Consider the following 15,574-nt stretch of genomic DNA (forward strand, 5'->3'; position numbering starts at 1 on the left):
GACAAATTGAGTCTTGTTTTTCTCTGGTTGTATATTATTCATAATTGTTTGCAGAAAGGGTATTTATGCTCTATGTGTAGGGAGCAGCTACTGCCTGATTTTGCTCATTCCTGTGTTTTTGTCCTTTGAATAGAACGGGCATCAGGTCTACCGTGCTTAATTGTGAATTGACCACCACTAATAAGAGCAAGTTCTCTAACTTGTTCTAAAGTGCTGCAGAAAACAAAAGTTAACTTCTTAATTTTAGCATTAGCAAAATATTATGGATAAGAACTTTCAAGAAGAACGGCTTACAGGAATTAGTAAATTTACACCACCTTTGTACAAACAACGCTACCAGTTCGTTAAAGATTTAGTGGAGAAATACAAACCTCAGAAGGTTGGTACACTTTCTCTTTCTACATTATAAGTATGGAAAAAACTTAGTATTTGGTAACTCAGAAGATCAGAAATGTGTAGATAACTTGCTGACCTAACTACCAAACAGTTATTGTTAAAATGGAGGAGTTATTGTTAAAATGGAATTGCTTAGCAGACACTTCATGATCATATTTTGTTCTTCAGGGGTGCGTATAATTGTTGCCTGCTGATGGAAAGGGGACGATCTAACAAGAAAAATGCCTTAGCCTGTTTCAGGGAACAGTTGGTACTCTGTCTTTAATGGCTGCTTTCATCATAGTTTAGTTTTGCTTTCAAGAAGTGTTAGTTCAATGTGCAGTATTAGGTTTATCTCTTCTTTCATATGGATGTTCTCAGATGATAAGTGATGTTAAGAGTGTGAGGCTATATGAAGCTAATTCCCCTCCACTCTAAGGTCTGGTCACCCCCTCCTGTTACCTCCTCCCCCCTAATTTACCAGGACTTTTATTTCAATACTCATTTTGAAGTTACAATTATTAAAGAAATATGCTGTTTGCTCTATTCTGATATCTTTCCCTCTGACACCTCCTCTCAAAATGTAAAAAGTTGAGAAATACCTCTGTCTTCAGGGTTTAACTCTGATGCTATTATCTTAGGGAGTATGCAAGAAATTGAGAGATGCACATGGAGTGGGCTTACATAATCATATTTCAGTAGCTAGTTAAAAAACAGCCTAGAGGGTAAGGCACTATAATCTGCTTGTAAATGGAATGTATTCAGTAGCGTTGCATCTGTATTTGAAGTTTTGAATATTCTGATGTGAAATGGAGAGGAGGGTAAACTTTCTGTTTACCCATGGGATAGAGATAAACTGAATAAAACAATTGAGGATTTTCACACTGAGAAATGAGCAGTGTGCTTCAACTTTGACTTAACCTGGGAAAGAACAGTGGGGGTTGTTTTGTGTACTCAGCTACCTCTTAAAGAATATCTGTTACATATTTGACTGTGTGGTCTGAATATCCCCAGCCTTCCCCACTTTAAACCTTAGAGTGAGGGTGTAAACTGGTTATTCAGATGCTTTGCTGCTAATCTTGCGGCTGGTGAGCCTATTCTCAGTGCCTTGGATGCAGTGAAAAGTAGTGGTTGGTGAATGTCAAATTGGTACAGCTTTAATACTAAGTCATATTTTACTGTTGTTTGAGGGAATACACCTTCATGTGGAAAACATTCTCTAGAATGAGTAGGATGTTCAGCATGTACTTGTTTATGGCTGTGATAACAAAAGGTTATTCCATTTAAAACTTCCAGAGGGATCTTTGTATACCTTCTTAAAAAGAACATTGCAATCCTTGTCTGTCCTGCTTGCAACTGTAGGTCTTAGTTGTGATTGTGAAATGCTTTATGTTATAATAAAAAATATTTTTACCTAAGTATAATTTTTAATAAATTGAGAGGCTCTGAATTTACCTGGGAAGGTGCAGCATTTACAGTGTCTAATGTCTGATTTACAGGTGGCGGATTTAGGGTGTGCTGACTGCACACTTCTCTGGATGCTGAAATTCTGCAGTTGCATTGAAGTGTTAGCAGGGCTAGATATCTGTGCAAGTGTAATGAAAGAGAAAATGTAAGCTCTTGTGTTAATTCAATGTTTGTAATCGTCTTTACCTAGTAGCATGTTACATCATTTTGTGTCAGGAATTTCAGAATGAGGGTAAATGCAGAAATACCAACTTGGCAAATAAAGCACTGTTGTTAATAAGTTAAAGTATTTGGGGACTACTGGGCTGTAGATGCCCATAGCATCACCTAATGTAGCAAAGGTCCAAGTCACAGAGTGGCCCTGAAAGTGTGTACATCTGAGAAATAGCTATTTGTTATGTTACTGGTTATGCTTAGACATGACATTACTGTGATATAAAAATCTGATCTTTCAGAAATGTGTGTGTAACTCTAGTCAGCATAGTAGGTGGGGAGTTCATTTTTGTTAATCTTTTCAAAATAGGTAGATTAGCTCGATGTTTTGTGTTTGACTTAGAAAGCTCTAAAGTATGAAGCATACGTGATTTTTTTCGAAGCATGATGCAGACTGGTGAAGAAACCAAAGTTCCTGTCTTGAGATCTGATTAATGTTATTTCAATTAATATGTGGGATCTAGATGCTGACATGGCTTGATCTTTCTCAAGAATGAAAAAAAGTGGCCTTTTATTGTGTGTTTTGTCTGGTGCAGTACTTCAGAGTGAAATTTGCATGTATGTTTTAGTTCTTGGTCTATTTCATTGGGGAAAAATAAGTTCATATGCTTGCTCAGTAACTTCCCCAAAGTCCCTGTAAAGTGTGTCTAAGCCAGATTTACTCTGTCTAGAATTGAGCTACTATCAGAATTAAAAGTGGCTTGGGAGTGGAGTGGGAATCTTTGTAAGCATGAAGGACAACTGCTGGATTAAGTCCTCTGCTCTTTCTGGCCTACTGGAGATAGTCATAAAAAGTGCTTACATTAGAACTTTCCTTATCCCTGTAAAATAGTTAACCTTTTTTTGAGATTTACTAGGTATCTATGTATGGTGTGAGTTAGTTCAATTCATCTTGTGCTAAGGCCTTTTCCATGACACGTTTTTCAAATTTCTTTTCGAACTTCTGTAGGCACAGGTTGTCTCCTCTTCCTGTTGATTATTTGCAACCAGCTGAAAGATCCCTAACTGTTACCTTGCATCATGGTTCAATTGCTGATAAAGATCCTTGCATGCTTGGTTTTGACTTGGTAACGTGTATTGAACTGTGAGTATTTTTAGACCAATGTTCATTAGTATTCAGTTTAGAATTTTGTCCATGCCCACAAGAATAGCAAAACGTGGCTAATTTGAGTTTAAAGTAACCAAATTAAGAAATGGTGGTGTTAGCTTGTGGGAAAAGGTTGGTGATGGAAAAAGTAGAAAATGCAAGAGAGAATTTTCTCAGACAGATACCTCTTAAGCTGCCACTCAGCCACAGTGCCAGTGCTAATATTACAGAACTAGGCTTAAAATTACAAGGTACAGATACGGATTTGGGGTGGCTGTTTGGCTTGTTGCTGGATTTTTGGTTTTTTACTGGTTAAGAAGATTAAAATGTAGTATGATTTATCCTTTACAGAATAGAGCACCTGCAAGAATGGGATCTAAAGAAGTTTCCTGAGATGGTGTTTGGTTTCATGGCTCCAAACATAGTTGTGATCAGTACTCCAAATTCTGAGTTCAACCCTTTGCTTCCTGGAGTGACGTTATTCAGGGATCCAGACCATAAATTTGAATGGGACCGAGCACAGTTTCAAAGCTGGTGAGTTGACTGAGCACCGTATGCAGATGGTTTGGAGTGTTCAGTAATGTGAGAAAGGAATAGCTATGCATTTTCAGAATGCTTTGTGTATGTGGTTTGGTGTCAGTGGAGCTTCACACCTACTGATTTGGTGAAACATTTCTCTTGATGCTCTGTGGATTTTCCGTGTATCTAAGATGGTTGTTAAGTTGGCTTGGTTTTACTGTAGCTGCTCTGCAAAAAAGTATTTTAAACTTTGGCTTTCTTTTTTAGGTATCTTGTTATAATTAATGCATTTGAAGTGTAAGGTATTAACATTTTTGCATAATAATGCCCTGCTATAGACATGCTTGATAAAAACCTTTTAAAAAGAAGTGCTTGTTCTGTGTAGTGTGTAATCAAAGCACTCAATTAGTCTGGAGCTTTCTCTGAAAGTATGCAAGCAGATTTGTCACCTAATCACAGCACTAGAGCATGTTGAAAAATCTTAAGGACAGTTTAGTGAATCACACATGGCACAATGAAAGATTTTACTGAAAACGTGTGTGTAAGAGGGTTGTGTGAGATGTATTTTATTCTAATATCAGTAGATGTAATAAAAGCAAAATGAAGCGGGAGTGGGATACATATCATGTGATAACATTCAACTGTTAGGCAGTAATGGAAGAAAGTATATGGTATAGTAAATGATGCCATACCTCAGTAGCCAAGTCTTGGTCAGAAATGGTATCTTGGAAAATTTGCTCCTTAAATTAGGTTATTCTGCCAGGGACTTCAAAGTATGCAGTGGTTTTAAAGTATATAGCTTTGCAAATCTTGAAGCATGTAATTGTCCTCTTAATAGTGATACTAAAATCTGCCTGCATTATGAGCTGAAGGGTGACTAGACTATCTTAGAAACTATTTATATGGCTTAAAGTAAGTTTAGATTCTGCTTTTTGATATATGTGAATTTAAAACACTGGTATCACGGAAGGAGTGAAATACTTTGAGCTGCAAATACAAGAAAGTCTTTACGTTTGTGTTTTGAAATTGTATTGAAAAGTATTGCACTGATCTCTAAGCTACACATGATGCTATGTAGCTAGTGTTTTATCTCCCTTTCAATAGTGAGTAAGCAACTAAGACTCTATGTTCTATGCAGCTATAGAAATAACAATATTTGTTTGCCTGAGTTACTGATACTAAATGATTCAGGCTGTAGTAAGCATATGATTAAAGCTCTAAGCAAGTTTTGACAGGGCTTATCTTCAGGCATGTGTGTATTAGATAAATTCTTCTCGAGCATTTACAGACTCTGTGTCTTTCTTCTGTTAGAGAATGCATATTTATCATGTAATACAATATTTAGTATTGTTGGAATAATTTGTCTTTTTAGGGCTCTAGAGGCTGCCAGACGCTATGGTTACTCGGTGGAATTTACTGGTGTAGGACACCCACCAACAGGAATGGAGAATGTTGGGTTTTGTTCCCAAATAGGCGTGTTTGTTAGAAAATACCCTCAAGCCAGCACATCTGCTCAGTCTGAGAAGCCCCCTGAGGCAGTGTACAAAACAGTAGGTATTAGCTTCTTCCTTTAGGAGGATGAACAGAGCAAAATTGTCTGTGAGCTGCTTGTGAAGGTGTTCTTGCTGTGGTCTACTGCTGCTATCCAGTCTTAGCTCTGATTAACACACACCATCGGACTAAGTCTCCATGATTTGTGTTTCTAAATGTTTAAAGGTGTTTAACTTCTAGGTTATTTGCTGAGTAGCTATATGGATAATTCTTAAATTAACATCCTGTTATCCTTACTGAAAGTTCTTCTTTCCCCCAGGTGTACTGTGACACTTGTTATAACTGCTTCTCATACCATTCATTTTTTTATTATGTGGTTGGTGGCAGTGACATGAGATTTCTCACATAGGTAAAAAATAAAAAGCATTAAAAGTAATTTCTAACAGTGTGTGTTTAGAGCTGCATAGCCTTGTGAAGTATATTACTAAAAGGGAGACATTTTCCAGATACTGGATTGAGGACCTCTTTTCTGAAGTTTGTCTTAGTAGCATTGGTGTTACACAGAAATCTTGGTGTTGTCAGGTAGCCAGCTCTGTTCTTTGTACACTGTTCTCCAGTGGTGAACATCAAACCATTTTGTTCATCTGTATGACATCAGATGGTATTTTTGTAAAGCACTCTGTGTTGCAGTGTCACACTGACAGCATAGTGCATCTAAGTACAATGTGGTAGAAATCAAAGGACTTATTTTCAGAGTTAATATGAAGTATTAAAGCAAAAAGATAAAATATATGGGTGTTTTACCTCATGAGGCCTTAAATTAAGTTTTAGTGAATGTATTGAAGTATTTCACTTTCCTTAAAGGTATGTATGTGTCAAGTGACTTGTGACCTGAAGTGAAATGTCAGGTGACATTATGGGATTGTCTCATGTAGTTTTCAAGCTGTAAACTCACTTGAAATTTCACTTGCCATCTACTGCCCTTAATGGTGTTGTGAAGTGTTTTTTAATGTTCAGCAAACTTGGAAATAAGTTCAGGTGACTAACATGTACTAGAAATTGCTTTCATTATCTTCAGTTATGGGGTTGTTATGGGAGAGGGTTTTGACACCAGTATCCTTTGTGTTTAAACAAGAATGTTACATATGGTGCTTATTTTCAAACCTAGATTATGAATTTTATTTCACTAATTAACTAATTTACATGAATAAATCAGCGTTTCAAGATCCAGTCAGAAGGTAACAAGTAGTAGTTACAGACTGTGGAACTCCAGTGGTAGTGCATTGGCATAAGGCACTCGACAGTAGACTAACGGGAATGAGATGGCCAGTCTAGTTCTCTTAGTTGCTTTGGAGTACAGCTCAGTGTAGAACATACTACAAATTTGATGTCAATTTATTTTTTAGTGTTCCCTGCATCTTTGAGAGCATATTTAAATTCTACTCTGAAAATAGTGAAAGACATAGCTGCAGTCCCAGTTTCCAGATGACAGTTCAGAAGTTTAGAATCTAGGTAGCTGTGGAACTGTCACCAGGGCCTTATGACGCTTTCCTTAGAATGATTAAAAAGTATTGAAGAATTGCAGGTCTTCACTTGGATCTACAGGTTCAGTTTACAGATACAAACATGACTTTTATTCAAGTTCTGTTAACTTACCCAAATGCTGTCGTAATCTACAAAAATCAAGTCATGCTGTCTAGTTTTCCTGGTACCTGAAAACATTTGAGGTAATAAGCAAAACAGGATTGAATCAGAACATCAACATTTTAGGATCTTTTTGTTAATGTTAATCTAAGCTTATGATAATAAATGTTATGTGTTCTTGTATGTTGTAAAGATCTTCAAAGCAGTGTATCCAAGCCTTAAAGATGAGAAGTACCTGCAGAATGCAGTGGTCAATGAAGTTATTTTCGGAGCACAAATGATGAAGCAAAATCTGCTGGACCGTTTAATGTCAGAACGTGAGGACTATAATGATGATCCTACTGAAAGAAGTTCCAATTTCCAACCTTCAATGAACTGGTGTTCAGAAAATTTTGAAAAACTGGTCATTGAAAAAAGCATGGAAGCATTTGTTGATGGAAATGTGGTTTATATACCTCTTACAACAATCTTTTCTTTTCCTAAAGTGAATCAACTTTGCGGTACTTTTGAGAAGCTATGCAAGCTTATTGCTGGCAAGGTCACACTGAGCAGTGATGGTTCTGCTGTGATGCTCAATGCTGAACAGGAAGAGAATTAGATCACAGATTTCTAGAATAAAGGTCAGTTAAAGTATGTCAGATGATGTTTTCTGTATGCTAACTAGAAACACACAATCTTTTCTAAACTTTGCAGTATTTATCCACCAGCATGTCTCTGATGTAATGAATAGTGGAGTGCTTCTGCAAAGATCATAGTAACTTGTAGGGTTTTGAAGTGGAGTATCAGGGGCTAAAAGGAAAGAATTCTCATGAAGAAAAAGCTTAAGTATTTCTGTTTGTTTTCTATTACCATGTTGTAGCTATCATTACTAGGTTCTTTTTGGTAATCTTTTGCTACTTGCAAGGATAGTTGATGATAATAAAGAATTATGTTGTGCTGAATAGTATGAATCAGATGTAAGTTTAGGGTAACTTTTTTCTCAATAGAGTAGAACTTAAAGATGCCTTTTTCAAGATGAGGTGTTGCCTTTGTTAGGTGTGGTGACCTGGTTCAGGAACGGCAATGGCACTACACTCTGGCCGCACAGTCCATCAGCTCACAGACACCAATGTGGTGGATGGCAAATGGTGTTGAATAGTGAGGGTCACAGTCTTTTATAGCCTAGGGCTAGGATGTCACATCTGTCTGCTTACCTCACCGGCTACCTCCTACTGGTTACCTGAGGAGGGGGGGGGATGGACCTACCTTTCTGTACAGCCCGAAATCTTCCGACCACCAGGCCCTATGTACGGACATTTCCCCCCTTCCCGTGCTCACTAAAACTACTTACAGTGCAAAGTGCAAGGTGACTTATAATACTGATATATACAAACCCTCTCTAGCCAACTCTTGACGAATGCTGTGAGCCTGTTCAGTACACAGGGTCCAAAAATCAGTGCTATTATGGTCATCACAACTGGTCCCACCAAGGTAGATATTAAGGTGGTTAGCCATGGCGAATAATTAAACCATGATTCCAGCCATCCTTGTTGGGCCTCTCTTTGCTTTTTTCTCTGAGATAACCTTTCTCTCAGTTGAGCCATTGAATCCCTGACTATTCCAGTGTGGTCAGCATAAAAGCAGCATTCCTCTTTCAAGGCGGCATGAAGGCCTCCTTGTTGCATGAACAGCAAGTCTAATCCCTGTCTCTTCTGCAAGACAACCTCTGAGAGTGAAGAGACAGATTGTTCTACAAGGGTCATAGATTCGAGTCTTTGCAGATCTTTGTCGATGGCAGTTTGTAGTCGAGACAGGTCTTGCTGACGGTTTACCGGAGGTCACTCCTGTGGCTGTACCAGCTACTCCCAGGCTGAGCAGTGTTGCTATTGTCAGTGCTGTCAGTATTTCTCTCTTTTGAATTCTGTTGTCTACTTCTCCCCAATGATAGCTTATTTCTTCATCCAAATGATATAGGACCCTGGGAACAATCAAAATTTGTGCACAGAAGTCAGTTGTAGAGTTGAAACACTTAATGGACACACAGGGGGTTAGACCTGTCTGATGACACACCCACATCCCAGGTGCAGATGGAATTGCCCATTTATAGGTTCTATTGATCACAATGGGTTTTGCACAGACCACACAGTTCCAGCTTGCTAGGGTGGCATTGCCAAAACATATGCCTTGGCCTTTAACCTGGTTCAAAGTGATTCCTCTCCGTGGTGTATCCCACTTGCACTGAGTCGGGTTATCTTTCGATGAGTAGCTAAAAGGAGTGTTGAGGGCAATACCCTTGTAGAAAGGGGGTTACGCATCATAACACAGCCAACATGCATTAGTAAGATTGGGGTAGGATTGATTCAGTGATCGGAAAGTAGCATCTAACACACCTAAGAATGATTTGCCAGCTGAAAGGCGAGAGTCTGTGATGGAATTGCCTAAGGGAACCTTTCGTTCAGCTGGTAGGGGACTGGTTGGGACCAAAGTAGGAACTGTCAAGTTGTCTTTTCCTTGTTGGTTATTGCTTTTGATCCCAACATTGGGACCGATTGCTGAGGTGGGTCTCAGCTCCTGTCTTCTAATAAAAAATAGTCCCCCCCATTAATGCCACCTTCCCAGTACCTAAAGCCCCGGGTTGCCAGTAGTCCATCCCCAGTCATTCTCATTTGTTACATTTAGCATAAAATATCTACATAACTCTCCCTCCTTAGGTCTTTTTATGCTGGGAGCCCCCCAAGATCTCTCCAGTATCAGTTTTCTGTACCTAATGCAATTGTGAGGTCAGAGTTGCATTCTGAGGTACCTGCCCCTCCGTGAGTGGATCGGGGTTCAGGGATGGAGGCGGCGTATCGCCCTCTGGATCTTTGGGCTCGGCAGGCTTATCACCGTCTGGGGGCTGCACAGTTTGTGTGGCCGCCCCGATTCCCAATTTTGGGGTGACCAACAAACATTCTTGCGCTGCCCTCCAAGTGTCCTGCTCCTGTATCCCCTTCCGGAGTGCCTGCACGACTCTCCCCGGAGGACATAGTTTCCTCGGCCAAAGCTTCAGTACATTTATCCCACACCTCAGGATGGAGAATGGTCAGTGACCCCGATTTGTAGAAGTCTCGCAACGGCGAGAGTAAAATCTTTAGGCTTACACTGCTTATGCAATTCCAATACGACCTTCACAAGGGCTTCCATCCTCCTTGCGGGTCCGAGGGTGTCCCCTCCGCCAGGCTGGTCCCGCCGCTCAGGCCGCCGTTCACCCGCATCCAGGCGAGTTTCCCGGGTGCCGGCACCACGTGTTGCCCTTGTTAGGCGTGGTGACCTGGCTCAGGAACGGCAACGGGGCCACACTCTGGCTGCACGGGCCATCAGCTCACAGACACCCGTGTGCTGGATGGCAAATGGCGTTGAATAGCGAGGGGCACGGGGCTTTATAGCCTAGGGGTAGGATGTCACTTCTGTCTGCTTACCTCACCGGCTGCCTCCTACTGGTTACCTGACGAGAGGGGGGGGGGGATCCTACCTTTCCGTACAGCCCGAAATCTTCCGACCGCCAGGCCCTATCTACTGACAACGAGGACATACCCAGCCCTTGAGAAAACCAATTATTATTCCAAATAAATTGAAATACGCCACAAATGTTTACAGCTCAGTAAATTCAATACTGCAGAAAAGCGCTGTGGTGTTGAATTTGAGAGGGGTGGGGAAGGTGTAGCTTGAGCCTTATGACTTGATCCAGTTTCTTGATCACTGCTGTTTGAGGACTAACTTGCACCCTAGAACTTCCCAGAAGCAGAATTTAATTTCAAACTGGTGTAACTGACTACTCAGGGTTGGGGTTTTTTTGGGGGGAGGGGAAAACAATTGTTGTGAATGGGGGGTGGTGGTTGGGGGGAAATCTGTGTCTTCATGTACAGCAGTTTTCAAAAGGTCTTGACAACACCTTCAGCAGAAATGAAAGGCAGGGGTGTTACAGATAATAGAGGTTAACTGGGCTTGGCCAAAACGACTTTCTTAAGTAGAGCTGAACTGCATGTGCTGCTGCACTGTAAGTAAATGTTAGACTCCATTTAGAAAGAAGAATGCACAGGATTGGCTTGTTTATACAGAACTAATGAAGGAAAATGCTGTTGTTAAGTTTCTTTGTGTATCCAATTTTTTTAACTACTTTTGATATCTCAACTATATACTCCTGAGTAAAGAGAGAGTTAGTTAAAAGGCCACATTCTATGTATGCTTCACAATGTTGTTGGCTACTCTGAATGGGCCTAGATTTCATGCTTGTGAAACATGAAAATTCCACAACTTTCTGAAATAAATCCTATGTAAGAGATGACTTAAGGAAAATGACTGCATTCTACCTTGAAATGATTACGGTTAAAGATCAGAGAAAGGGAAAGGGCAGCTGTAATTCTCTGAATTGGGAAATGGTTCAGAATCTAGAACAGGCTGAGTTTCAGGGAACGAATGTTTATCTGCAGGGCTCTGTCATACTGAATGATTTAAGAACACACAGTTAATAAGCTTTGTCTTTTGTGGGAGACTTTCCCCTACATTAAATAGGCACGGATTATTAAAAATGAACACAACATTTAGAATAAATTTTAATAATTAAAATTAATCTTTAATAGGATATTTAGAATGGTTTCAATTTTTTGACATAGTGATATGAACTTGCCATAGTTGGTATGCTCAAATATATATGAGATTTGAAATTGGTAAGTAGTCTTGGACACGAATAGGCATAGCTGTTTGAGAGCAGTATTGGTTTTTCTTGGAAAATATCTGCAGTTAACTGTATGTTTTACATGAAGATTTTTTGAACCATAGAACTTCTTCCTATGTTGTTTCTTTTTGAAAGATTGTATCTTTAGTGTTCCTTACAGCTTGATGACTTAAAAATGAGGAAAAGGGAAGAGAAAGACCTGTCAAATTCAGAATGATTACTTGCCTTGAGGTTTGAGTGATTGGTTAGTGTTTTATTACAGGAATGTCTTGTGAACAGACAGAAGTATGTATAAATAGATGCTTTTTTCCCTCAAAACATTATACCCTTAGGGGTCTGTAGCTATATGTTTATGTGACTATTTGGTGGACTGATGTAAAAGGGTCTAAAGAGTAAGTTAGTTTTTAAGGGGTTCATGGATCTAGTCCCCTATCTTTAAAACAGGGTTTAGTTTTTAATGATGTCTAGCACAAATAGAAATTGTTAGATTCTTGCTTATGCCTTTCCTGGGGAAAATCTGAAGTCAGACTACTGATGTTTGGCCCCATCTGTTGACAGTGTTCCATAATATACATATCTGTCCTGAAACTGAAGAGGCTATTAGATATCGTGTACAGAAGGGCTATTTAGAATATATACAGTTTAACTGAGACTCTAGCCTTTTATTAAAACAAGTTATCCTATTTTGTGTGCCAGGTTTCCCCTGGCTTAAGGCCATTTTAATAAAGACTTTAGATCTCTAAAGTACTGGATTAACTGTCTTTTCAGGAGCAGTTAAACCCTCTCATGGGATTTGTTGTGGACAGCTCTTCATTATCAGGTTGGTCTTTTGATTAAAATATTATGCATATTTGTGCATAAACATAGTATTTGTCATGTCCTGTTTAAACAAGGTCAATTCTGATGTCTCAAATCACGATGTTGAAAGTTTATGAAGATGAGATGTTTCAGCCTGTGTGTGGCAGTATCACTGACCAGGAGATGGCACACACAAACTCCATGAGCCCTAGGTTGTTCAGAACCATAAAATCCAAATAAAACAGATTTTAAAAGCCCCCAAACTAAACACAGGCACACACATCCCAATATTAGTGCAGTATCCTAAATAAAAGGAAAATAACTTGATAGCTTTTGGGCAAGTTTAGGGGTTGGTTATGGTCAGAAGAGCCAAACAGAATGTTTCGTATCAGTGCTTTAAATGAACAATAACAAAGTAAAGAGGTGGTATAAATAAATACTTCTTTTAATAAATAAACCCCAACTGCCTGTTTGTCAGAGCTGAAGGAGTTAATTCGCTGTCTCCCTAGAGGTGTCTCAAATGTATCTCGGTTAATAAATTTCTGATGTGTTTTGGTCCAGCCTCCTATGGGTTTCCATGGTGTTAGGCTCTACTCCATGCTTGTTATCATTATGTTGATGAATGAGGATAGGATCATTCAGTGATAGCTGGGTTGTGTAACTCATAACAGTTAGTTGTTGGGATGTTACTTAAACTTAAGAAACGAAGGGATGTGTTTCTGAAGTGACAGAAAAATTCTTCCACGGGAGTCCTTTGCACTTTCTTCCTCACAAAACACATTTTAATGCAGTCCTGTAGGCAAGTAACTCAGGGGGAACATCCCCAAAATAAAATGCCCTGACTGTTTATGCTCGAATGAAAACACGGTGGAAACATAACTAGATGGTAAGAGGAGGCATAAACAAAGAAAAACTAGTGCCACCATTGCCAGTGTATGAACAGTTTTAGCTGTGATCAAAAGTACAGTGCATCCAACTCTGAACTTGAGCACAGCTTTGTTAGCTTGTGCATAGAGATAAATACAAATTCACATAAATTACACAATGCTTTTCTCTGGTTTTTAGCAAGGAAGCAACAAAATAAAAATAACCTGTCTCACAGATAAGTGTTTGCCTTTCTTGTTGGTAGAGCCTGCTGTGGGGCCGGCCATACAGGGAGCTGAATCAACTCATCTGTTACAAACTTGTAGTGGTGCAACAGGTGGGAAGAGGAGAGCAGCAAGAATGAGCAGTTGGGTGGGGAGAAGGCAGAACTATTTATTTTGCCTCAAGTATTACAGAAAACTAGGTTTCTTTCTTCTCATGCTAACCTTTTGTCTCTGTATTGTTTTCCCATGTCAGAAGGTTCACAAAATTCATAAGCCGTATTTTCATTCATAAAGTGTTTTTCCTTCCAGCTTAAAAAGGTCTAAATGACCCATTTCCTTACAACATTGATGTCACTAACACAGTGTGAAACCACAGCATTAGAAAAAGCAAAGCATTTAATTAAATGCCTTAGCGATTATATTGGGAGCTTTGGTAAGGTGACTGGTATCTATGAATATTTTATGTCTATGTATGTACAGTTTCCACTGTGAGGTCCATAACTGAAGGATTTCTTTGCTGATGAGATTTGCCTTTTATTCCATATGAAAACTATGATACTTCAAACAAGGAGAGACAAGAACTACAAAAAATTATAGTATATTCTGCTGAAATTTTGGAAAAAACTTCCTTCTACTTTGAATTGAACAATAGCTGAGGCTGGAGTTGGTTAGACACAGTACAGTTACTTAATCCTTACCATACAATTAATTGATTACTGAACTGATGAGTGCTAAGTACTATCATTAGCTGCATTCTTACTAATGCTGATTATTTTTTACTGCAGTACCAAAAAGCTTGGTTATTCTGAATGTGTTGATGAGAAAAGAAATACATACCTCAAGTAACTTTATTAGAAAAATAAGAAGGTAATTTAAAGAGTTACACAAACTGTGTGAAGAGCTTTAGTAATAAGTCTTTACATTTGACTAAGGAGGATTCATTTTGTCATTTGCAGGGTGAGAAGGGACTAGACACAGTGTCCTTACTTTCCCCAATTGCTGTTAGTTGTGGAGTCTGCTTAATAATTAACCTACCAATAAGTCTCAAACTTGAAAATTGATTTTCTGTTGCAGAAGACTGACATATGACATTTGGTCTCCAGCAGACAAATAGCTATGTACTAGTAACAGTGCCATTACATTTTTGGTGGACTGGAGATGAAGCTTAATAAGCTGCAGAAGTAGTTTGAAAAGTAGTAGAGAAACTGAAATGGACACAAACTTCCTGTTAAGTTTGTCAGTCTTGTGTTAAAAACGACACATAATTGTTTAAAAGCCAGCTTCCAAGCTCAGGATGTGAGTTTATTGAATGTCTGAGAGATTTGCATTTAAATAGTTAAACAAAAATACCCACCAATGCATCTCAAACTGTATGAGTCTCCAGTATTCTTACAATACAGTTTACACAAAAGAAAATTCTACATCTAAATGTGAAGGTTATGTTCCACTTAAAATATGCACCATTAGAGAATCACTTCATAGTGAGTTGTAACTCAGAACAATAAGTTACTAGGATACAGTTTTACTAAAAGCTTGATTTTTTTCATGTAAACTTCCCTCCTGTTTAGAAGATCTGCTCAGGCAAGAAAATAATTAGGTTCTAATAAACAAACCAGCTAATCTACAGCAATTAGCTGTATCTTTTAACATAGAATACAAATCTGGACTATGGAAATTCCATTAAGAACTGTACAATGTTTCTTATAAGTCTGGTTTTATACCTACTTTTTTTAGTATACTTAAGCTACCATCTAACTACTAATTGTTTTAATAAGATTCGTCAACAGGTGTAGCAGTATTAAAAAGTACTGAAAGCCATTTAATTTATTCAAATTTCATGCATCTTTTGACTTGCAGTAGGAATTTTTTTTGTACAAATTAATTATATAAGAGGAAAGGAAACTATCATGGCTGTTAGATGGTTGTATACTAGTAGTAATGTGGAGGACAGAAGTGGATAATATACTTCTAACAGCAGCTATAATATAATGCTTGTATTAGTCCTTTAATCCATTAAAACACTAGAAGATTATAAACAACAGTAGAAAAAAAGTATTTAAGTACCATAACTGAGAAACAACTCATTCATTAGCAGTCCTCAAGTTTTAAAATCTTTCCTTAAAAAAAGAAATAAAATTAGATTAATAATTCTACTATGGATTTATGGAAAACAAAGAATGCTTTTCCTCATTTTCTCTT

General features: G+C 38.5%; 1 protein-coding gene across 1 annotated transcript; it reads left to right on the plus strand.

Annotated features, from left to right (window-relative positions):
* Nucleotides 1–262: 262 nt before the first annotated feature.
* Nucleotides 263–7,736, plus strand: HENMT1 (HEN methyltransferase 1; the record flags this gene model as incomplete). Its single annotated transcript, XM_084266002.1, has 6 exons — nt 263–379; nt 1,875–1,987; nt 3,005–3,139; nt 3,494–3,676; nt 5,034–5,211; nt 6,990–7,736. 6 exons carry the CDS (start codon nt 263–265, stop codon nt 7,392–7,394), a joined length of 1,131 nt encoding a protein of 376 aa, XP_084122128.1. The 3' UTR covers nt 7,395–7,736.
* Nucleotides 7,737–15,574: the final 7,838 nt, after the last annotated feature.

This window comes from Gallinula chloropus (assembly GCF_964237585.1).
Source record: "Gallinula chloropus genome assembly, chromosome: 6".
In the NCBI taxonomy this organism is placed as follows: domain Eukaryota; kingdom Metazoa; phylum Chordata; class Aves; order Gruiformes; family Rallidae; genus Gallinula; species Gallinula chloropus.